This window comes from Dasypus novemcinctus, chromosome 4 (assembly GCF_030445035.2).
Source record: "Dasypus novemcinctus isolate mDasNov1 chromosome 4, mDasNov1.1.hap2, whole genome shotgun sequence".
NCBI lineage: Eukaryota > Metazoa > Chordata > Mammalia > Cingulata > Dasypodidae > Dasypus > Dasypus novemcinctus.
In genome coordinates, this window is record NC_080676.1 from 6,921,872 (window position 1) to 6,945,694 (window position 23,823).

The 23,823-nt window shown below is 54.8% G+C and overlaps 1 protein-coding gene across 5 annotated transcripts in view; it reads right to left on the reverse strand.

Moving 5' to 3' along the window:
• Nucleotides 1–2,296: 2,296 nt before the first annotated feature.
• The window catches only part of DZIP1L (DAZ interacting zinc finger protein 1 like), a 56,942-nt gene continuing 35,415 nt past the window's right edge, over nucleotides 2,297–23,823 (reverse strand). For 4 of the 5 annotated variants that reach the window (XM_023587486.3, XM_012523406.4, XM_004453769.3 and 1 more), the window contains 10 exons: nucleotides 21,958–22,020; nucleotides 20,568–20,708; nucleotides 17,670–17,700; nucleotides 16,704–16,757; nucleotides 15,328–15,461; nucleotides 13,132–13,324; nucleotides 9,833–10,022; nucleotides 9,249–9,418; nucleotides 5,039–5,178; nucleotides 2,297–3,121 (listed from right to left, as the gene is read on the reverse strand). In XM_023587486.3, the coding sequence (XP_023443254.2) occupies nucleotides 2,960–3,121; nucleotides 5,039–5,178; nucleotides 9,249–9,418; nucleotides 9,833–10,022; nucleotides 13,132–13,324; nucleotides 15,328–15,461; nucleotides 16,704–16,757; nucleotides 17,670–17,700; nucleotides 20,568–20,708; nucleotides 21,958–22,020 (1,278 nt within the window). In that variant the 3' untranslated portion in view covers nucleotides 2,297–2,959. Of the gene's footprint in view, nucleotides 3,122–3,142; nucleotides 3,673–5,038; nucleotides 5,179–9,248; nucleotides 9,419–9,832; nucleotides 10,023–13,131; nucleotides 13,325–15,327; nucleotides 15,462–16,703; nucleotides 16,758–17,669; nucleotides 17,701–20,567; nucleotides 20,709–21,957; nucleotides 22,021–23,823 lie in introns of those variants that run through there. The other variant, XM_058295016.2, reaches the window with a different exon arrangement.

Here is a 23,823-nt window from a genome sequence, read left to right on the forward strand (position 1 = left end):
CTAGACTGTAAAGCAGATTTAACACTGACGCCCACCTCCCACTGGAGCTCTGAGGATCCAATCAGTTAATATCATTAAGGAACTTGGACTAGCCTGCCAGGGAGTGCTGGCTCTCATTAATCTGTTGACCCAGAAACCTCACTTCCAAGTATTTATCCTAAGGAAATCTTAAGCACACATTTTATAAATCTCTTGATTTATAAAGTCAAAAATGGAAATGCCTGGTTAAATAAATTTTTGTAATCTGTACCTTGGACTCTGTGGCCATTAAACATAATTATGTTGATACGTATATGTGTGTGTGTGGATATAAGGACATTTATATCTCCAAGAAGGAAAATCAAACCTGAGAAGAATATATGTAGTTGAACTCTGGGAAGGGTATGATAGATATTTGCATCAGTGCATTTGTACCGAGATGATTAACAGTAGGTGTTTGGATTTGATGTTTATTCACTTTTGTTTTTCTTTTTATTTTCTAATTTTTCTATGTGAATCTTATAATTTTTAATAATTTTATAAGTTACATATGGTCCACAATTCTTATAAATCTTGCCAAAGAGTTTTAAAATGTAACGTATTTGGAAATGTGGAGTGATAAACAGCATAGCAATACAAAAGTAGCATGTTAGTTGATGTCTCCAAAACAGAGAGAAAAACACATTTGGAAACACAAAACTTTATAATGAATATTCAAGAACAAAGTCATCCTCAGCAATTATCACTGGAGCATGTGTCCTTCACACACCCACCCACACACACACACACACACACACACACCTTCCTATCTCTACTTGGATTCCCCCTGAAAGCAGAGCCTGAGGCAAGGACTTGGGTACAGGTTAATTTATTTCAGAGATGATCCCAAGAAGTAGAGAAAACGAGAGAAAATGAGACAGGAGGGAGAGAGGGTACATTAAGTGCAATCTGCTATGGGCAACTGGGGTTCAATCCCACTGGGGACTGCCTGAGAAACCGTGAGAAATGAAGCTCCGAATCGCCCCACTGCCGCCCAGGAGGGCTGGAGCATTTATTCACCAGCCCCCATCCCACCTTGCTTGTGGACGCTGGCTCTCTCGCACTCCCAGGCTGGACCTGCAAGTGGGGCTGTGGGCTGTGCAGTCTTCCACGGGGTCAGAGAGAGCCAAGTGCTCAGCTGCACAAAACCAGGCTGCAGCTGGCACAGGGCACCCCAGTGTCTCCTACAGCTCCCTTTTCCAATCCCAGGAGACAGGGACATTTGACTTTGTTGGCAGAACCAGAAGGGGATCAGAGAGGGAAGAACCCCCATCTGCTGTCCCCTCCCCTTCCTCACACAGCTACCGATATCACCCATCCCACACCCTTGGGTGTTCCGAGGGGACATACACAAAGGAAATTGCCCCCAGCCAGCCAGAGCTTGTCCGGCCCCAATTCCCACATCCCGCCCTTCACAATCTAGCAACAGTTCAGTTCCGGGATGCCTCCAACCTCCCCCGCCCCCCACAACCCACCCCACCACCAGATCCCTTTTGTTCTATCTTGCCTCCCGCGCCCTTCCGCTGGCTCCTCCCACTGCAACTTCTGTCCTAGTCCAGGCGTCAGGACCACCCCGAGAGCAAACGAAGCCTGGATTTGGAGAGAGGGGGCAGAGCGAGAGCTGTGTCTAGAGGAATGAAGCCCGGCCACAAGTTGACCGTGGTTGGAGCTGGGTGATGGGGCACGAGTTCATCATCCTAGTCCTACTTTTTCCTATGTGTAAAATTTCCCATAATAAAAAGTTGAAAATACATATTGCCGTGGCAGGCGTGGAAGGTCTTCAAGAAAGAACGTGCTGTTCAGCTATGAGGGGTGCGGTTGGCTGGGGGGATTCGCCTCAGCTTTCAAGTCCAAGTCTCAGTCTTTCTGGGCCACCCAGCCAATGGGGGAGGGAAGGGGACAGGGCACAGGAAACTCTGGCCTGGCCATTTCCACCCAGTGGGGGACCCTTGACGGGAAGCTCCTGTCTGGAGCCCACCGCTGGGGGAGCAGATTGTCAGTCCCATGTTGCCATCTAGGCGTCTCCCTGCTGGTTTCCACCTCCCACTCTCTTTCCTTCCACAAGGGTCAAGTCTTCATTGCAGTATGAAGGCTTTCCCTGCCCATTTCTGTTTCCTCTACCTTTACTTTTCACAGGTGTTACACCCCCAATAAACCTCTTGCCCTCCTAACCCCATCTGGACAACCGCATCCCCAAAAGACTCACACCCACACTCCTGAGATTCAAGGCACTTCCTCCCCCCACCCAAAGATCCAAAAATGATGAAGGAATACAAAAAAAGTTACAAACATCATGCTGTATTTTTCAATCTACATACAATAAATTCTTTTCACACTAAAAAAAATTTACAGTGGCTATGTATGTAACCTGATTTTGGAGATAACAGCAAAAATTAAATTTGTGTCCTTGGGGATATGAGGCTCCCGCCCAGTGCCCGTCATTCCCTCCCACCCCTGAACGGGCCCTGACATCATCTCAACTCTGGGATGTTCTCCGAGATCACCCCAGGTAGGCTGGGAGGCCTACGACATCCTGTGTTCCCATGATACCCTAATCTTTTTCACGAGTTTTCCTACCCCATGTTGTCACGGGTTGTAGACTTTCTTCTCCCACCCCCCTCACCTCTGCCTGTACCTCCAACCCAGTGGAGATGGGGGACCTGGCACAAGTAGGCATTCAGTAATGACTCTGGTTCAGTCATTGAATGATTGACTGAGGCATCTGTCCCCAAAAGGAACCCACATAAGACCCATCTCTCATGTTCCTCTAAGTTCACAAAATGCTCAGGACTAGACACTGAGCGGTTCCTCGCTGCCTGGTGTGGACTGGAAATGGTGTCAGAGGAAGGAGATCACTTGGAGGTCCTGTTATAACCCTTTCTCGTGCTTTAGGGCCCAGGGGCACCCCACCAGGAACCTCTAGCCAGTTTCTGGGGTGGGATCACCATCCAGGGACCCTGGGTTGACCAGAGCTCCAAGGGCTGGTGCCAGGCTTCTCCAGGAGCCGCGAGCGGGTCAAGGGCGTCGGCTTCTCTCCTTGGTGCAGATCCTGGGGGAGATCTTCCAAGGAAGAAATCTCCAGATCACTGTCGTCCTCAGAAATCTGCAGGGTGGGGACAGAAGAAAATACATTCTGGGAAACGGACTTGGCCCAGTGGTTAGGGCGTCCGTCTACCACATGGGAGGTCCGCGGTTCAAGTCCCGGGCCTCCTTGACCCGTGTGGAGCTGGCCCACGTGCAGTGCTGATGCGCGCAAGGAGTGCCGTGCCATGCGGAGGTGTCCCTCACATAGGGGAGCCCCACGTGCAAGGAGTGCGCCCCGTAAGGAGAGCCGCCCAGTGCAAAAGAAAGTACAGCCTGCCCAGGAATGGCGCCGCCCACAATTCCCGTACGGCTGACGACAACAGAAGCGGACAAAGAAACAAGACGCAGCAAATAGACACAGAGAACAGACAACCGGGGTGGGGGGAGGGGGGGAATTAAATAAATAAATAAATCTTTAAAAAAAAGAAAATACATTCTCACCAGGGAGGAGGTAGAGCCCAAGCACAGGGAAAGATGGAAAGGCAGGATGGCTATGGGGACAAACTGCAGATGTGGTCGGAAGCAGGAGGGACACGCTGCTCCTCGCCTCTAAGAACTTGCTTCAGGGACCTGGGAGCAGAGTGACCTCAAACACTTGTAAAGTATCCCTCGACATTTCCCTAGCCACACCAAGGCAAGCTCCTCGGGAAGGCCTTTGTGTAGATTTCTCATCTCCCACATTGACAGCGCTGGAAGCCCAGAGCCTCGGCCCTTGCCAGTCCGTGAGCTGAATGCCCCGTGGCTACTCCCCTCAGCCTGCAAACGCTCCCGCTGAAGGAGCTGAGGGGCACCGCAGAGCACCGGGAATCCTTCAGCTGGGAAAGGGTCTAGGCTGCAGCCAAAGGGAGAGCCCAGAGCTGACCAAGGGCCAGTCTACCCTCAGACCCCAGGAACCTGCACTGCAGCCCTGGCTCCTCCACCAGAGCCCTCCTGGCCCAGAGGCGCCACGGTCACCGTGGCCTGGCTTGTGCCACCCTACGCATAGTCTCCTGGATTGCAAGGCCAGCCGTCGGCCCCCGCCCAGGGGCAGCAAGTGTGCTCTGAACAGAGTTTCACCCTTATTAGCTCTTTTTCACAATATGGGGAAAAGGAAAAACGTCTTTTTTTTTTCATCATTCTAACCATTCCTCACAAACACACATGAACTGTATGATAAACCACATATATAACGTAGTAAAAATGGGGGGAAGAGCGGAAGGCTATGGAAAACCACAGCTAACTGCCCACTACTTCTGAATTTTAGGGTCATACCATTGCCCATCCCAAGGTGCACCTTTTGATTGGGAAAGGTGAGAAAGCAGAATGCAAAGGAAGAGTGCTCTACATTTCTCTGCCTGAGGAAATAGCAGGAATGTGGGAGGCGTTCGCCAGCAGGCGGAAGGGGAGGCGGGCAGCAAGGAGGGTCTGGTAATGGGAGGCTGGACACGGCTCTAAAGCCGATGGTGGCTAGAGCTTGAGGGCGGCAAGGTCATCAAGACATTCTTAGGGATGACGAGTGGCCTTCGGTATTGAGAGCAAAGGTATATAAATATTCCATTTTATGTGTTCACCTACTCTGATGTGCCAGGTGATTCCACCCCAGTACCCCACGCTTGGGGTCCTTGGCAGAATGAAGGAACAGTCAGAGCAGAAGAGAGCAGCCAGTGCTGGCAGTCAGACACTGAGCCAATGCAAGTTCCGTCAGAGGCAGGAAATGGGAGCACGGGTGAGCCGGGACAGCCAAGCTGCCGAGCAGCTGCTTGTGTAATGAACAAAAGGCAACGTGCCCCTCCACCGGCACAAGGGAAGAGGGAGGCCTCAGGGCCCCTGCAAGGTCCCACGAGGGCCAAGGCTGCCACTTGCTGGACCTTCCCCCAGCCCTCACCCCAAGACCCCAAAAGTCGGAGCTGCCTCTGCAGGGATTTGCAGGGCCACCTCCAAGCATCCTATACCCTACCTGAGGCTTCCTTCCTGGCGTGGCAGGTCTCTGCGGCCCAGAATTTGGCATCAAGAACAGACTGACCCCTCCGGCAGGCTTCTTCACTGGGGCCTCCAGCTGCTTCTCAAGGTTCCTAACCATTGACTGCACCAGAGTTCCTGGAAGACAGCAAGTGGAGAAGGAATGCTTCATTCACATGGCTGTGTCCAGGCTCCGGTGGAGAGAGAGGGAACTGGAGAAGGGTCAGGAGGAAGAGGGCGGGGCAACCACAAGGAAGAGAGACAAGGAGAAAAACGGGCCAGGCCAACTTATGTCCGGTGAAAAGACGCTTCGACTCTCTTGAAACTGTAACTGTGTAGACTTAATGTGGCTGGTGATGCAGACTTGGGAAGCTGTTCTCCCCTCTAAACAGGAGGCTGAGGCAGGACCTCTGCTCATTTTGGCACATGAATTGCAAGGCTAACGTGTGCCCATGGCCTCCTGCAATGGCTTCACACAGGGACACGAAGGAATGTCACAGATGTAAATCAGCACAGGCAGGCTGCAGGTGGGGCAGGCTTTCTGCAGCGCCCCATTCTCTGGGACAGAGATGATCAACAGACCCCTGGTGACGTGGTAAGCCAAGACGGATGTCCAGACCTCAGGCATGGCCAAGCAGCAGGGAGCTAGCCACGTCCTCCTAGGAGCTGAAGCTCGGAGGATCCGAGTGGACTACTGAAGCTGCCACGGCCCTGGGCTCATTGATGGATTCAAGAAATGTCTGCTAAGATTCTACCATGTACCAGGTACTGGGCTCTTCACTACCTCGTTGATACTCTTGTCCCAATACTTCATTTTGCAGCAAAGGAACCAAAACCCCTCGTACAATGGCAAGTAGGTAGCAAGCGACAGAGCCCAACGCGCGTCTGAGGCCCTTGCGTTCAGTTCAGTGCTCTTTCCACCCGACTGCCCCGCCTGGAAGACCTTCAGCACTTCTCCAAAGATCTGGTTCTGGTGGCTTCTGGTGGTTTGGCAGGCTTGGAACGTGACAAAGGACCGCAAAGCCACTAGGAGCATGGACTTTGCAAATCATACGGATCTTGGCTTAAACTCTAGAGCTTCTGATGTGGGCTATGGGTGGGAGGCTCTTTGTCTCTTCAGAGATGACCTTAACCTAAGCTGTCTGTCCTGACTTGTGGGTGTGGGATGGTGAGAGGCTGCAGTCCTGCCCTTGGTGACCATGGCAACGACTCCAGTCCCAGGAAACAGTTTATCAATGCAAACAAGCTATAAACTTTAAATATTCAGGGGAAATGCAAACCAAATGTGCTAAAAGCTTATCTAGGAAGTATGAGGTCCATGCTAAAAGCTTACCTAGGATGTGGAAGATATATGCTAATTCAAGCCTATTGAGAAATGAAACAAAAGGACCATTTGGCCTTTCCTCTCTGTATAAAAGAGACTCAAAAATCTTGTTCGGGGCTCGGGATTGAAACAGAAAGCTCCTGAATCCAGCCGGCCGTCAACAAACCATTTTTCCTTCTCAAAATCATTCCTGAGTCCTGGCCTTTCTATACACAAATAATTGAACCTCTCTCAAATTCTACAACACTTCCACTTGCTAATTTTGGAAATACCAAACTAGAAATTCCATGTTCTTTAGTTAAAGTCTTAACTAGAAAATGTAACTGAAGCCAGAAGCTACAGGCCTCAGCCGCTTTATAAGAAAACCTTGAAAGAACGGTAGCTGGCATGGTTGCTTTGAGAAGAAATATGTTCAACTAGTCATTATAACCAGTTTTTTTTGTTTGTTTTTTTTTAAAGATTTATTTTATTTATTTAATTTCCCCCCCTCCCCTGGTTGTCTGTTCTCTGTGTCTATCTGCTGCATCTTGTTTCTTTGTCCGCTTCTGTTGTCGTCAGCGGCACGGGAAGCGTGGGCGGCGCCATTCCTGGGCAGGCTGCACTTTCTTTTCACGCTGGGCGGCTTTCCTCACGGGCGCACTCCTTGCGGGGACACCCTTGCGTGGCAGGGCACTCCTTGCGCGCATCAGCACTGCGCATGGCCAGCTGCACACGGGTCAAGGAGGCCCGGGGTTTGAACCGCGGACCTCCCATATGGTAGACGGACGCCCTAACCACTGGGCCAAAGTCCGTTTCCCATATAACCAGTTAACTAAAAAAAAAGACAAGTTTAATGAATATTTTCATTCCAGTCATCACATTTAGCTTAAATCTCTATGATACCTGCAGCAGTTTGGCATTGTTTATGAATTCCAAAAATAGATGTTGGATTATGTTTGTAAACTGGTCTGTTCTTCTGGGCCTAGTAGATTGTACTGGATTCAGAGGTTTCACTTTTACTTGATTAGATAGGGATTAAGGCTTTGATTGGGCCACATAAACAGGACATAATTTTCACAGAGAAAACTACACAGCAGAGGAGTTAGAGTTTTTAATGCTGGAGCCCTGGGAAGTAAACACCCATTGAGGCAGATAGGTGAGGAAGGAAAGAAGGTTCCGTTAGACACAGCAGAGGTATCGGGGAGAGACGAGCCGTTAGCCTGATGGTCTACAGCTGGCCTTGTGGAGCGAGCAGAGCAGCTGAGTCCAGAGAGGCTGGGAGAGAGCCTGGACTTAGCCCAGCCTACAGCTGAGGATGGAAGAAGCAGGGACCACGGAGTCTTCAGAGCCTGGCTGACATCAGCAGCCATCTTGCTCCAACACGTGGCAGCAGACTTTGGTGAGGGAAGTGACTTATGCTTTATGGCCTGGTATCTGTAAGCTCCTACCCCAAATAAACACCCTTTATAAATGCTAACTGATTTCTGCTACCGTGCATCAGCACCCCTTTGGCTGACTAATACAATGCCCTTTCTATCAGACATTAAGTTTCTATCTAATCTCTCTCCTGAAAAGGACAAAGTATTTTCTGTAAAATTAAGAGGACTGCTAAGGCACAGTGGCTGCTGGGTGAAGAGCTGAGGTGGCTGCCGTAAGGTTTACTGTCACTCTCTGCGGCTGTCACCCTCCCTCTCAAGGTCAGCTAGGAGACCACTCCTTTCACTGTTCTTTTGCTGCAAAAAGTTACACCTGTTAGACTAGATGTGTACCAGGAAACTGTATTTGTGAAAATGTCTGTGGTAATAAGCCATGTTCCCTTCGAGCTGTATCCTAGGTTTGCCCCGGGGGCCGCGTCCACAGCATCCCAGCAGCCCCGCTGCCCGCGGCCTCCCGATCTGGTACTAACAAACCCAGGCAGCATAAACGCCTGTGCAGATATTCTCAAAGCTGGGACCACAGCAGCCTCTCTTGGGGAAAAGTCTTATCTTAAATGCAAAAGTAAAAGTGATTCGCACACATTAACTTCAGAACGCGGAACCGCAACTGGCCATGACCCAGCGCAGGCTGCCTGTCAGCGCAAGCTTGGTTTCTACATCTCTGAGGACGTGAGGAGCAGAGCCTTGCCTCGGCCGCGGCGTGAGGGGTACAGGGGAGAGCCCGGGGCCCAGCACGGGGTCAGCACCCAGTATCAACGCCAGGAGGGAGGCCCCTCTCCCTGCGGGGGCTCCCCGGAGCCGGGAACGGGGAGCTCCACCTTCCAGCTTCTCCTACCCCAGGGGGAGCAGCTGACGGAGGGGGGGCGGGGGGAAGCCCGCTGGGCCATGTTTTGCCAATGGGAGAATCGCCGCATTAAAAAGGCAATTCTGAGCAGGGTGGTTTGGGGGAAAAGTACACCAAATGTAAGATACTGTGATTAGCAGTAATATTTTGAGGATGCTCTTTCATTATTCGTTAAAAATGTTTCACAAGATATTGGTGAGGTAGGAGAGCCCTGTATGATGTTATGTATGTTTGTTTTGTAAGTTCACAATTGTTACCATACACTTACTGTTTGTGTATGTTTATATATGAGTACTATACGCCAATAAATTTTTTTAAAGCAAAAACAAAAGGCAGTGCTGCCTTTCCCTCTCCCTCTGCAGCCCCGCACACCTGCCTGCAGGCTGCCCGCTTAGGCCCATTCCGTGGCCGCTCGGCCGACTCAGCCCCTCGTTCCACTTCCCCCTTGCTCCTGGCCGCTCTGGGGTACCCCAAGAAAACATCTGGTGGCAGGTAGGGTCACTCTCTCCAAATCACAGCAGAGGAAGGGATGCCGAACCGGAAGGCGCGAAGGAAACAGGAGGGGGTCTCCAGGGCCCACATGACCCAGGCGGGAGGGGGCGACCCCAAGGCGGGGCGCACTCACCCGAGCCCCGGCCGGGGGGCGGGGGGCTTCCCTGCGAGGTGTCGGAGTCCGACCAGTCCCAGTCCTCCTCTGCGGGGGCGTCCACCCCGGAGCGTGCCGGCGGCGGCTGCACAGACGGGCGCCGTGCCGGGGACCCCTCGGAGTCCTCCTCGGAGCTGAACGGGGGCGTGCTGAGGCCGGCACATGGGGGGAGACCAAGGCATGCCCGTCAGGCACCCTGCCAGCCAAGCTCCACCCGCGTCAAGGGTGTCTGCTCCCCAGGCCGGGACCCCTCCTGCAACGCAGTGGCCACAGCCTTCAGGTGAGAGGCCGAGGAGCAGCCCGGCCTGCCCGGCCCCTCGGGCATGGTGACCGGGCGGCTTGGGGGCAGCCGGGGCTGGTGGGCAGGCTGGCTCGGCCAGGGGCCAAGGACCCCCAGTTGCTTCTTCGAGGCTCAGGTTGGCCCTCACCTGAGGCCCCTCTGTTCTCACCTGTGCAGCCCCTCGCCCGCCCGCAGAAGCCCATGGGAGCCCAGGACAGGGACGGTGCGGCCGGGAGCCGCCACCCCCACCGACGCAGGTGCGAGGACAGGGCGCAGGGCTCACCTGAGCCCGGGCCCCGGGGAAGCGGGGCGGCCGAGCACGCCGGGGCGCGGAGCTGGCGTGGGCGCCCGCTTCGGGCCAGGGCCCTCCCGGCTCTGCAGGGTCGGGGCCGGCCCGGATGGCGACGCCACCTGCAGGGTCCTGGGCTCGGGCCGGGCATCGTGGGTGACCGGTGCACTCCGCTGGCTTCCAACTGAAGGGAGGAAGGACGTCTGAGGGCACACTCGAGCCTGAGCAGACGCAGCCGGCTCCAACCCGCAGGGCAAGTCACTCCCACCCACGCCCCAGATCCGTGACCTCCCATCCCCGGAGGGCCTGCCCCTGCTGGCCCAGCTCCAGCCCCCGGGGGTGTAAGATACGGGGCTGGGACCGCGGCTTCATCAGAGACCAGAGGGCAAGACGGGTGTTTCAGGGTCGAGTGGTCGTCACGGGAGACGGGCAGGCGTCAGCAGACCTGAAGAGGAGCCTAGTGTCTCTGCGGCGCGTCTGAGACGCTGACCTCGCCGGGCCACCTGCCCGCTCCAACCCGGCCGCAGCCGCTGCACGCGGGCAGCCTTGCAGGAAGGCCCTGCTGCCACCAGAGGGCGCTGCAGGACCACCGGGTCTTCGAGGGTCCCCGCAGCCTCCTGACCGCTGCCGGAGGCCAGATGGCGCCAAAGGCCAGCAATCAGACAGGCAGCCCTGCTTCCCAGATCCACAGCCCCGCCGAGCGGGGGCCAGAGCCAGGAGACAGAGCACAGTTCCATAAAGCCCGTGTGTGTGGACTGAGCCACAATTTAACATGTACTTCTTCCTGTAGCTCAAAGGCAAGCATGCTTACAAGGCACTGCTCTCAGAGAACGCACTTACTCAGAAGCGGGCCTTCTCCTAGGAAAGAGGGAACTGAAAAGAAGGGAAAGGCAAAGAAAACCTTTCAGAGGCTATTAAAACCACAAGGGTGGCTTAGAACTCCTCTGTGTATCAGGCGGCAAGTGGAGCCCTTCACACGTAGCTCCCAGGTGTCCCCCAAGCATCTTCGGGGAGTTGCATTTTCCCTCCTTTACTGAGGATTCAAGAGATTAAGGTTCTTGCCCAAGATGCTATGGAAGTGGGAAGCAGACTTGGCCCAGTGGTTAGGGCAGCCGCCTACCACATGGGAGGTCCACGGTTCAAACCCCGGGCCTCCTGACCCGTGTGGAGCTGGCCCATGCACAATGCTGATGCGCGCAAGGAGTGCCCTGCCACGCAGGGGTGTCCCCACATAGGGGAGCCCCACACGCAAGGAGTGCGCCCCGTAAGGAGAGCCGCCCAGCGTGAAAGAAAGTGCAGCCTGCCCAGGAATGGCGCCGCACACACAGAGAGCTGACACAGCAAGATGACGCAACAAAAAGACACAGATTCCCGTGCCGCTGACAACAACAGAAGCGGACAAAGACGATGCAGCAAATAGACACAGAGAGCAGACAACTGGGGCGGAGGGGGAGAGAAGGGGAGAGAAATAAATAAAATAAATAAATCTTTTTAAAAAAAAGATGCTATGGAAGTGACCAATGCAAGCCCAAGCAGGTCTGCCCCAAATCCAGGGCTCCTGCCACTGCCTGCTCCAAAACCGGAGAAGAGGAGCGAGTGAGCAGGAGGTGGGGGGGCCTGAGAACAGCATCTGCGGGTCCCCGAAAGAGAACCTGTGGGTGCGGAGCTGGGAGGAGAGCTCTACAAGTTCCGCCACGAAAACACAGCACCCCTCCCACCGCAGAGCACCGCAGAGAAGGCAGACGCCCGAGGCCAGGCAAGGGGAGAGGAGGCACGGGCGAGGCTCCCACTTCCCGCTCTCTGACTTCAGGAGCCAGGGCGGGAGCGGGAGAACGGCACCTAGAAAGAGCAGGACACCTGTCCTCTCTCTCGGAAGCCAGGGCTGGGAGGGCTCTCCCGTGCAGCGTGCCTGCTTCCTTGTCCCCTGCCGCCGCTGGGTTCCCTCCAGCCCTGTGCTCAGCTCCACACATCACCCGGCCCCCTGGGCGGCCAGGGCAGGGGCAGGTGCAGCCCGAGTCAGCCCCCAGGTAGCGCTGCAGTGGCAGTGGACATGAGCTTGAGTGGGAGCATGAACGGCAGGTTAGCAACCACGACACGAATGAGGGTAGTCTGTGGAAGACAAAAGAACTGACCTTTCCTAGAGATTTTAAGAGTAGACGTTTAAACGAAATAGGACAAAGCTTCCCAGATGATCAGCACAACTTGTACCATCTTCTTACACCAACTGTCCTTTTATCTACTTATTTTCATATAAAATGATGTCCTCTTTAGACATAATATACCTTATTTATCCTTGTCCAAGTAATTATTTCCACAAGCTCACAGGATTGATAGTAGCAATATTTTTTTCTTCTAATTCACAGAAAGAAAAATAAAAGTCCAGTTTTAAAAGGCTTGGTCCATGTACCAACTAAAACCATCGTCCGTCCCCACAGCTATGTGGACTACACTCTGGAAGATTCCCTTGCGTGAAGCTCTCCGGCGGGCCCGGCTGGAGGGGAGGAGGGCTGCGAATGGCCCGCCTGCTGGCTGCCGGCGTCCGCTGCGAAGCAGGCATGAGAGGGGAGCTGGGCATCGGCCTGCAGGAGAGCCTGGGCCGCTGAAACCCTGCCCGGAGCCCAAGAGGGCCTGGGAAGCCTCTAGAAAAGGTGGGGACTCTCCAACTGATGAACACACGTTCCCTTGCTCCAGAAGCAGCCTGAGGACAGAGGCCCCGGGGCCTCGTCCACGTCGGGAGAGCCACGAGGGCCTCCCCTTCCCACAGCCGGGGGCAGGGACGAGCGGCCCAGCGGCAGCTGGGGCCTGAGCTGCAGCTCCGTCCACACAGCAGCGGCCCCCATGCTGACCCCCGCTGCCCGAGAGCAGGCACGTCTGCCCGGAGGAGCTCTTCGCGGGCCTGCGTTCCCGGGCCCCGGGCCTGGCTCCCAGCCCTGGCAGCCCGGCCTCCAGATCAGACGCTGGCCGGGGCCGCTGTCTATCGGACAGCGGTCACAGCAGTGACACAGAGCAGAACTTAAACGAGGGGGGACGCGTCGAAGGCGGGACGTCAGGGCGGCCCCGAGTCCCAGCTCTGGCTCTCCTGGCCATGCCGCGATGCTGAGCAAACGGCTCCCGTCCCCCGGCCTCTGTGTCCCCGAGAGGGCTCTGGCCTCTGAGGATCTCAGCAGCTCGGGCCCTCTGAGCACTGCCCCGGACGGGAGGCAGAGGTGACAGCCCTTCGGGTGCCGGCAAGCCCGGGTGAGACCTGGGCCTTGGGGGGTACGCAGGCCCCGGCAAGCCCCCTCCCCGCTTACCTGGAGGGTCACCGTCGGGCGGGGACGCGGCGGCGCAGCTCTTCCGCCTCTCCTTCACTTTCCGGGTGGCGTCCTTGATCAGCTTTTCTCTCAAACTCAGAAATTCAGAAAACCTCCCCGCCTTCTGCTCCCGCTGGGCTCCTAGGAGGGTCTCCAGGCGTCTGAGGGTCGGAACCGAGATCCCCTTGGCTCCCTAAAAGAAACCCAAGTTCACCTTTGGAGGCCGAGGCTCTCCTCCTCCTCCCCTAGGCCGCACGAGCCTGCCACCGCCAAGCCGGGGATCACCGCCACCAGCGCCTGACGCTTCCTGGCAGGCGGGGAGGGTCAGCAGAGGCTGAGCGGAGACCTCCCGTGCTGCTCACGTGTGACCGTTTAGGGTTTGGCGGTCCCCTCTCAAAGTGCCCGGCAGGAGAATGCAAAGTGGCTGCATCCCAATTTCTTTTTTTTGTAAGTTTAGAATTTTTTAAAGATTTATTGTATTAATTTCTCCCACCCCCTCACTGTCTGTACTTGCTATGTCTGTTTGTCTTCCTTGTTTCTTTAGAAGGCACCGGGAACTTAACCTGGGACAGCCGATGTGGAAGGGAGGCACCTCATCGCTTAAGCCACCTCTGTTCCCAGCTTTTGCTGTGTCTCTCATTATGTTTTTCCTCATGTCTCTTGTCGTGTCATCTTGTTGTGTCAGCTTGCCACACCTGCCCATTGCAGCAGCTCTCTGTGTCCTTTATTTTTTTTTAAAAGATTTATTTATTTATTTAATCCCCCCCCGCCCCCTCCCGTTGTCTGTTCTGTGTGTCTATTTGCTGCGTCTTGTTTCTTTGTCCACTTCTTTTGTTGTCAGTGGCACGGGAAGTGTGGGCGGCGCCATTCCTGGGCAGGCTGCACTTTCTTTCGCGCTGGGCGGCTCTCCTTATGGGCGCACTCCTTGCACGTGGGGCTCCCCTACGCAGGGGACACCCCTGCGTGGCAGGGCACTCCTTGCACGCATCAGCACTGCGCATGGGCCAGCTGCACACGGTCAAGGAAGCCCGGGGTTTGAACCGCAGACCCCCCACGTGGTAGATGGACGCCCTAACCACTGGGCCAAGTCCACTTCCCTCGCTGTCTTCTTTAGGAGGCACCGGGAACCAAGCCGTGGACCTCCCCTGTGGTAGGCGGGAGCTCCAGCAGCTTGAGCCACACCTGCTTCCCATCACCCCATCTTCATCCACACGGCAAATGCAATGTGCTTTCCCCACCTGATAGAACTCTGGATGAGAGACCGCGGTTCGCTCCTTTTTTGTTTCCCCAGGCACAGTCATTATGCAAGGCACATTGTCCAGGGCTTAGAGCGTTCAAAAAAAATTAACCGCAAAAAAAATAGCCAGGTACCCTTCCGAGAACTGCTGGAATCTTCTTGGGCTTTTGACATCCACCCAGAGCTCACGGAGGGGTCTTGGGAGGCATCTGAATCCAGGATGAGGATTCATTCGAGGGCAGAAAGAAATGTCTTAAGTCTGAACACGGGACTAATTTAGGACTAAGCTTAGCTGTTGTTTAAGGACTCAAGCCCACCCCTTACTAAGTTCAACCTAGGTGTGTGTTTTTTCTCTAATCTTTATTACAAATCTTTTCAGTATGATGCTTGGCTATTGTAATAACAAGGTGTATTTTTATTTAATAATAGATTCCCTCGAGGTCTTAAATGAAGACATGTATGCTCTGGCTAAAAACAAGCATGAGGGAACAATGGCATTCACCTATTAATTTGCACCAGGTGATTCTTTCAGCGCCTGCCCCACCCAAAGCCACCTGCGGAGTGGGCGTGGCATGGGCGTGGCCACGTATGATTGACAAGGAGACTGACTCTTAACTCAAGGGAGACCCACCCATAAGCCAGACCCAGCCAATTAAAGTCCTCCTGTTGGAAAACGTGATTAGGCTGGCGGAAGGAGGTGCCGGGTGAGTGGAGAGCACTGAGCAGCCAGGATGCAGCGGGCGCATCATCAGCCAGGACGGGCCTCCGTGAGCTGCGGCTGCAGGAAACAGAGACCACCCTCACGCGGAGGCTTTGCGGGTTCCCGGTCCTCGACTGCAGGGGAACCCCGGTGGCAGCAAATGGTAAGGGTTCCCAACGTAGAGAGCAACCGGGCCAGGTCAGTTTAAGAGGAGCCGGGTCTGCATCGCAGGTCTCTAAAGCAGTGGCGCTGGGCTTACCCTCTTTATCCCCATGCTTTCCAGCTTCTCCTCCAGGGTGTCCTCCAGGATCGGCCTGAACTGCTTGAGCAGGGCGGGGTTTCGCCGCAGCGCCGCCAGCACCTCCTGCCGTCCACTCCCGGAGTCCTCCAGCTCTGCAGGACGAGACGGTCACCAAGGCCAGCCGGAGAGCCCCGCCACACCCGCCGGGCCCTCGCCCTGCCCGTGCGCCCAGCGGGGGCCCATGAGCTCCGCGCCCCCGGCCGCACCTGCACACCCACCCCAGGGCCGGACGCTGGGTGCCGCTGCTCCTGGGCCCACCCCTCACGCCCACCCACCTTCGGGAGTCCAGTCCCTGCCGGCCAGGACCACGAGGACGGAGGCTCGGGCTTCTGAGCCGCCTTGAGCCCCGGGGCAGCTCCCCCAGCCCCAGCTGCTGCCGGCTGAGGCCCTCTCGCCCCTGGGAGGTCCCCACCACGTGCCGGGCGCTGCGCTGGTTGTGGGGACAGAGCAATGGACAAGACGGACGGGCCCCTGCTCCCGTCGCCTTGCCCTAGCTCTCCCTTCGACTTCAGCGTAAATCAGAAGCGCCCAGGCAGGGGTAAAAACCCACATCCCCGCCTCGCCCCCAGGGGTCTGATTCCATAAGTCTGAGGAAGGGCCCTGGAATCTGCATTTTAACATGCCCAGAGGATTCTGACACAGGCGAGGCGGAAACCACACCTTAAAAACTCCTGGTCCAGAGGGTAATGAAATAAGCAAGTACGATAAAATGTGGCAACTGCGGGAGACGCCCAGGGCGAGTGGGGGAAGCCTCCCGGAAGCCAGCAATTCAGTTGCATCTGTGGCTCAAGAGGGACCAAGCCCTGTTTATTCCACAGACGTGGCTGAGCAGTTCAGAGGGCAGCAAATCCGTTCTCTGCGTTAGACACTGTGATGGTGAGGCTGATATGTCAGCTCAGCCAGGTCGTAGTGCCCAGTCGTCTGGTCAAGCCAGCCCTGGCTGAGTGTAACACAAGGGCACGTCGTGGACTTTAATCACCAGTGAGCTGATTGTAGATGCAACCAGCAACCAGATGGCTGGTTGCATCTACAATCAACTGAGGAGACTGCCGTCAGCAATGAGCGGCGTCTCATCCCATCAGCTGAAGCCTTACGAGGAGGAGTGATTTCAGCATTCAGAGGGAGAAGCCCCATCTCTAGTTCAGACAGACAGCAGCGTCTCCTGGGGAGCTCATCGACAAGCTTCTTCGGAGCCCCTGGCTGCAGCCTGCCCCGCGCAATCTGGACTTGTGCAACCCCACGCACGTGCAAGGCGATTTCATCAACTCTCCTACTGTGCGCAGCTCTCTCCCATAGGCTCATACAGGCACGCAGGTAAGAAAATGAGCACCCACCTTCCTCAGGAGAGTCCCCCTCCATGTCCTCGGTCGTTGGCTCCCGGGGGGTCCCTGAGGAAAGGAGGAACAGTTCAGTGGCCCCGAAGCCCTGGACCTCCTCCCAACCTAAAGGAAGACGTGGAGCAACCCCCCAGGTCGCTTCTTCTTTCCTGGAGAGAGCCAGGAAGGAGCCGTGACCCCCAAGATCCTCGAGGTTCCAGCTCTGTCCCTCACTAGCTGTGCGTGGAACCTCTCTGAGCCTCAGTCTCCTCATCAAGAAGAAAAACTCGCATCCACCCCACATTAAGCAGGGGGACGGTGTCACGGGACAAGAACCTGGAGTGCATGGCACAGCTCTCCCTAGTGGCTCCGGCTCTCAGAAGCCCCAGGCCACAAGGACAGCACGTCTCTGCAGGGGCTGCAAGGCCAAGGAAGAAACGCCCAGCCCTAGAAAGGCGAGACGTGGGCTTGCAGGAAAGGGGAGCTAAAGGACAGGGGAGCTGGGGGGCAGGCATGGAGGGGGGTCCTCGAAGTGGGAACAGTCCCCATGGGCTAGATACCAGCCCCCGCACCCCAGTCCTCCACCAGCACCGGCCACCCAGCTCCCGGCACCCAGGAGGAGGGCGTGTGTGCCAAGCAGGGCACGTGCACGCCGATGGGGGTCAACCTGTTACACGAGGGACCCCAGGCAGGGAGAAGTAGAAAGAGCGCGTTTCTGGTCGCGGCTCCATCACCCCTGCCCCCAGTGTCCTCACCCTCCACCGTCCCACCCCCGGGCACAAAAGCCTGCCTGCCTGCGTGGAAACTCTGCCGCGCAAACTCCCGCGGGGGCCTCGTCGTCCCAGAGCCAAACGACTCTTCTCTCCTCGCCCACCGGACACCACACGCCCCACGGCGTTGTCACCAGTCCTCGGCTGTAAACAGGCTGGCGGGGGCAGGAGGGGGCGCGAGGCCCCAGGCCGCCGCCACCCCGTGCAGACTTACCCTCCGCCTTCCTGAGGGACAAGGTCTGGATCTGCAAGAGGGGGACAGAGCGGTTACAGCCAGCAGGACCCTCACCCGACCTCCACCCCGGCCCGCGGGTCTGCCTGGCACAGGGAGGGAGGGGCGGCACGGCTGCCGCGCCCCCCACGGGAGCCCTGCCCGGGCCCCCAGCACACCTCCTGCTGCCCTAGCAAATGGGACGGTGCCCGGGATGCAGACCGCGTCACCCCACCTTCCAGAAGAGGGGACAGGCACGGCCCCTCTTCAGGGCGACTGTGGCTTGGCTGGGGGAGCCCGTGGGAAGGCGTCCCAGCGCCCGGGCAGTGCTGCCGATGCAGTGAGTGGAAAACAGCCGGGGCGAGGGGGGCAACGGGCCCGAGCTGGGTGCCTCCTCGAGGAAGGAGGGGGCGCCCCCGGGGCGGGATGCGGCCGCCCTCCGAACGGCCTGTTCAGTCCCCTCTCCAGGGAGGGCCTCTTCCACCCTCCTCCTTGCCTCCAACAGGGGAGCCACATTTGAACATTGTATCCTCACGCCATGGCCACGGGGGACGGCCCAGCTCGAGCTGAGAATGGGCGGGGGAGGGCCCAAGGGGCAATCCCACCCCCTCTGGGTGGCCAGACTGGTAATGAATGCCGTAAGGTCAGGAGATGTCAGCGGCCAGGGTTTTGGGGGGGGGGGTTTCTTTGGTTGGTGGGTGGGTTTTTGTTTTGTTTTGCCATGTGGATCAGATAAGGAGAAGCAGCTAATCTTCAGAGAAAGAGATAGATAGACAGTTGCTGGACATTGTATGTCCTCCCACAGCCCACTGAATGGACTGGGGGAGAGTGTAAACTACAACGTAAACTATTATCAATGTGGTGCAGCAGTGCTCCAAGATATATTCACCAAATGCAATGAATGTGCCATGATGATGAAGGAGGTTGTTGATGTGGGAGGAGTGGGGTGAGGTGGGTGCTGGGTATATGGGAACCTCCTATTTTTTTAATGTAACATTTTAAAAAAGGAGATAGATAAGAGATAGAGAGAGAGATGGTAGAGATAGATATAGAGATAGACATAGATAAAGATAGATGATAGATTGGTGAAGAGCAGATACAGAGAAAGGAACAGAGACACATGGCAGAGGAAAACGCCTGACCACATTCGTGTCTCTGGTTCCAGTTTATTCCTCTTCTGATTAAGCTTGAGCTGCTTCTTGTTAGTTTCTCTGACACATTCTGATCTGACACATCCATTTACAACTGTTTCCTCCCTTGCCTAACTCTACTCGAGATTATAAAACTAATTATTCACTTCCCCAGCCTACCTTGCAGGTAGTTTCCAATGGGACACAGTTTTGACCAATAAGAATATATAAAGAGACTTGGGGAGGGGCCTTTTCATCCTTTGAATACAGCTGTGATGCCTGGTGTGATGGCAGCCACCTTGTAACTATGAGAAGTCAGACATGAGAACAACAGGACACACTAAAGATGGTGAAAAAGAAAGTCTGAATTCCTAGTGATCTAATTTTACTGCTAAACAAAGTTTGGCAACTTTCCACCTCTAGTCTTGGTATTATGATAAAAAATAAACTCCTATTATCTATTCCTTAGCCAATGGGTTCCTAAATGAAACATTTGCAAACAAAAGCCCTAACATAAGAAGGAAACCTTCTAGCGGGGCCTGAGGTAACACAACAGGGAAGAGCTAAAAGGGTTTTTGGTGGAAGTAATAAAAAGAAAAGCCTGGGGGGACTGGATTAGCTCTATTGGCTGGGAAAACAGAAAAGCACAAAGGGCAAGTGGTGCAGGACCAGACGGTGACGGTGGGTGCTCAGCCCAGAGGAGCTCCGTGGAGTCTGGTGTCCAAAGCGAAAGGCATCAGAACCAAGGCCGGGACCTGAGACCACAGGAAGGGCCTGGCGGGGAAGAGGCAGCTTCTCCCCAAGCCCGGGACTCAGGAGGGGGCGGGGCCCGGACCGGGACGGGAATTATCAGTGGTAGATTTAGGAGCAGGCCAGGTGGTGGGTGCCTTTTCATCACACTGGTTACCTGACTACCTCATCAGAGGCTTTCAAGTAATGAACCAACGTGGGTTAAGAAGTCCCATCTGGGCGGCGGACTTGGCCCAGTGGTTAGGCCATCCGTCTACTACATGGGAGGTCCGTGGTTCAAACCCCAGGCCTCCTTGACCCGCGTGGAGCTGGCCCATGTGCAGTGCTGATGCGTGCAAGGAGTGCCCTGCCACACAGGGGTGTTCCCCGCATAGGGGAGCCCCACGCGCAAGGAGTGCGCCCCGTAAGTAGAGCCGCCCAGCGTGAAAGAAAGTGCAGCCTGCACAGGAATGGCGCCGCACACACAGAGAGCTGACACAGCAAGATGACGCAACAAAAAGAGACACAGATTCCCATGCCGCTGATGACAACAGAAGCGGACAAAGATGATGCAGCAAATAGACACAGAGAACAGACAACCGGGGCGGGAGGGGAGGGGGAGAGAAATATAAATCTTTAAAAAAAAAAAAAAAAAAGTCCCATCTGAGAACACAGCCTTGGCCGCTCAGGCGTCGTGGTCAGCCTGACCACCGGGCTGCGGCTCACCTCCGTCCTCTACTGAGTGTGCCACGTGGACTCAGGTGCGGCGCTTGGCCGCTCGGTCCCTTTCTGTTACTGGGAGAAGGCACCTGCCTCCCAGGGCCACGGTGAGGCTTGAAGGGGAGAGGAGCCAGGCCAGCCGCTCAGTGGACGCGCTCGCTGGCGTTCCAGGGGCCCCACCGACCCCCGCAGCCTCGGCAGGGCCGGCCCTCCCCAGCCCCCCGCTGCGCGCTCTCCTCCCTCCCGGGAAAGCCCGGCCCGGGAGCCCAGGGCCGGGAGACGCGGGCGGGAGGCGCCGGCGCGGCCGGCGGGGAGGGCGCACCTGCTGCTCCTGCGCCGCCAGCAGCCGGGCCTGCTCCTCGAGGCGCGCGCGCAGGGCGCGGAGCTGGCGCTGGCCGTCGGCCGCCGCCGCGCGCTGCTCCCGGGACAGCGAGGCTCGCAGGCGCGCGTTCTCCTCCTGCAGCTGGCGGCAGGGACCCGGGTCAGACGCCCGCGGGCCCGACGGGACGGGCCTCCTTCCCGCTGGGGACAGTGTCACGCTGCGGCTGAGAAGGGGGGCTTGAATGCAGGCCGCTAAGACGGGGGTCCCTGTCAGGCGGGCCACCCACCGAGGGACAACCGGGGGAGCTGAGGCCCCCCAGAATCACCGGGAGTCATTAGGAGAAAAGAAGAGGGGAGGGCACGAGTTAACACGCGACCTCCGGCGGAAGAACCGAGGGAGTGAGACTCTCTGTATTTGCATAAAGAAACTCTGGGACCGGGGGTCTGAGCCAGGGGTCCACGGACCTGCAAGGGGCTGGTGGGAAGATTTCAGGGGGTCCGTGAGCTTGAAAATTCAAAACAACATCATTCACGTGTTGGTGCGGGTGTGATAAGCTTATTAAATAACACAGTACAGCGCGACCGTCTGAGGGGTCCATGGTTTTCCCCTGACCAGCAAAGGGGTCCGTGGAACAAAAAAGGTCGAGAACTCAAGAAAGCAATGAAAGTGGTCATCGCGGGGTGGGAGCTAGAGTTTCCTCGGTGTTCCTTGTCGTAGCTCTTCTCTTTTTGGAATCACAGAGATGTATTTCCTATTTTTAATTTTTTTTAAAGGTTTCCCAAAAAAATAACCAGGTGGGAGTTCCTGGGTGTGCCCCTGCTGGAGAGGGAGCACCTGCCACCTGCAGGCTCTGGTCTAAGCTCTCTCCTCTTGGCTCTCTGGGCTCGTCTTCACCACCCTCCTCCACGGGCCTCCTCCCCTGGGCGTCTGCGCAGAAGCTGTTTCTGACTTGAGGCCCACTGCTCTCGGTCCCCGGCGCTCAGTGTCCAAGTCCTATTTGGGCTCCTCCTGGACTACTGCTGAGGTCCACAACTACCTGGTTCTTTCCTGGGTGGGATTTCAAAGCAGGGTCCAAACAGGAAGTGACCAGGCTCCTCCTCTCAGGCTCCCAGCGCCCCTCCTGGACGTGCCTGCAGGGGCCACTTCAAAGAGGACCCCGGGGAGTGAAGGCTGTGTTCCTTAGAGAAGCTCTGGAGGACCTGCTCGGGCCAGGGAAGCCGCTGGCTGGGCGGCTGGCCCCTTCTGGGGATTCGTGGGTCAGCATGCAGAGACAAGGTCGGCAGCAACACAGCGGCCCACCAGTGTGGCGCCGGAGAGCAGGTAGAAGTGCTGACTTCCAGAGGGCACCCAGACCACCCAACGAGGCTCCCCAGACCACCCAACAAGCTACCTCCTTTTTCTGAGCCACGTGCTCTTCCTGCAGTTCCTTCATTTTCCTCTTCCACTCCTTTTTCTGAAAAAGAAAAAAAGTTTATCAAATGGGCCACTCTAAATATTGAAACAAAATACTATAAAACTGCAGGAATTAAAAGGTACGAACTCACAATGAAGCAGACAGGGCAGAAAGAATAGAAAGTCCAGACAAGGATGGAAAAAAAATGGACACCGTCTGGGGGAACTTAGATCCTTATTTTACATCCTAAACCAAAGTAAATTCCAGGTGGGTCCAAGATTTAAACTTAAAAAATAAGATTTTAAATGTACTAAAAGAAAACACAGGAGGATTTTCTTTTTAAGTCTCAGAATGGGGAAGGCCATAAAGGAAGATGATGGTTTGATCATTTTGACCATATAAACACTGTGCACATTCATAAGGACAAAAACCACAATTAAAAAAAGTGAAGGACCAATAGAAAACTCAGAGAAAACAGTTGCAATGAGAACAACAAAAGGCTAATTTCCATACTTTATACAAACTCACCAATTGGTAAGGAAAACATCAGTAAGTAGGCAAAGGAATATTATGCAGCTATAAGAAGAAATGAAGTCATGAAGCAGACGACAACACGGATGAAACTTGAGGACATTTTGTTGAGTGAAGCAAGTCAGACACAAAATGATAAATGCTGTGTGATTTCACTATTATGAACTAAATATAAGTAGCAAGCTCATGGAGTTAGAAGTTAGACTGACTATAGGTCACCAGAAGATAGAATACGGACAGAGAATAGAAAGCTGAGGCTTAATCTGTGCAGAAGTGGTAAAAGCACTGTTTGTAAATGTCTATAAATGGGTAGAAATGGTAAGAGCCCATCAAAGAGTTTGTAATTAATAATGCTGAGATATGGGTACGATTTGGTTGAAAGGGAAAGTCGAAGGACGTGTATATCAGTAGAAGGAAAGCTAAAAATGAAACACTAGACTTTATAGCACAGCAAACCCTCTTGTGGAAAATGAGTATGATTAATAGTCCATATATAAGAATGTTTTCCTCTGAAACAGAATAAATGTGCATTAATGATACAAGTTATTAATAATAGTGTGATATTTGGGCAAAAAATAAAGCAAACTATGGACTATAGATATAGTGATATATTAATATTCTTCCATCCACGGTTTAAAAAGGAAATGAAAGAAACTAAAGTACTATAATTGTTTGGCTCCTTCTACACAAATGTAAATAAAAATAAATCTGTAGAGATGGAAATAGATTAGCAGCGATGGATGGCAGGGGAAGGACAGAAGGAGGGAGAGGTGGCCACTAGGAGGTGGGGAGTTTTTCTTTCTGGAGCAATGAAAATGTCTAATATTGACTGCAGTGACGAATGCACAACTCTGTGATTATACCAAACGCCACTGGCTGTACACTTTAGATGGATTGTACGGTTTATGTATTTTCAACCTAATTAATTTTAAAAAATAAGGAGGCAGAGGGTGTGAACAGGATTCCTAGCAAAAGAAACACTTTTTAAAATGTGCAGGGGAGCTGGCGTGGCACAGTGGTTGAGCGCTGGCTTCCTTCCCACACGTGAGATCCCAGTACCTCAAAAAATAAAGAATTTTAAAATTAAATGTGTAACTTCTGAAGCATCAGGCAGGAGAAACGTTTTACTGCTGACTCTCAGTGGTCAGCCATTACTTCAGCTCTTTCTCAACAAAGCTGGGGAGCAGAAGCAGGAGCACGGCACGGTTTAACGACCATGCTTATTTATCAGCGACGCAGACTTGGAGGACCTGGGACGCAGGAAGAGCCACCTCTCACCAGCTCGGGAGAAAGGAATATGCGCGTCTCTTCCCAGCTCGTATTCAATGGCCT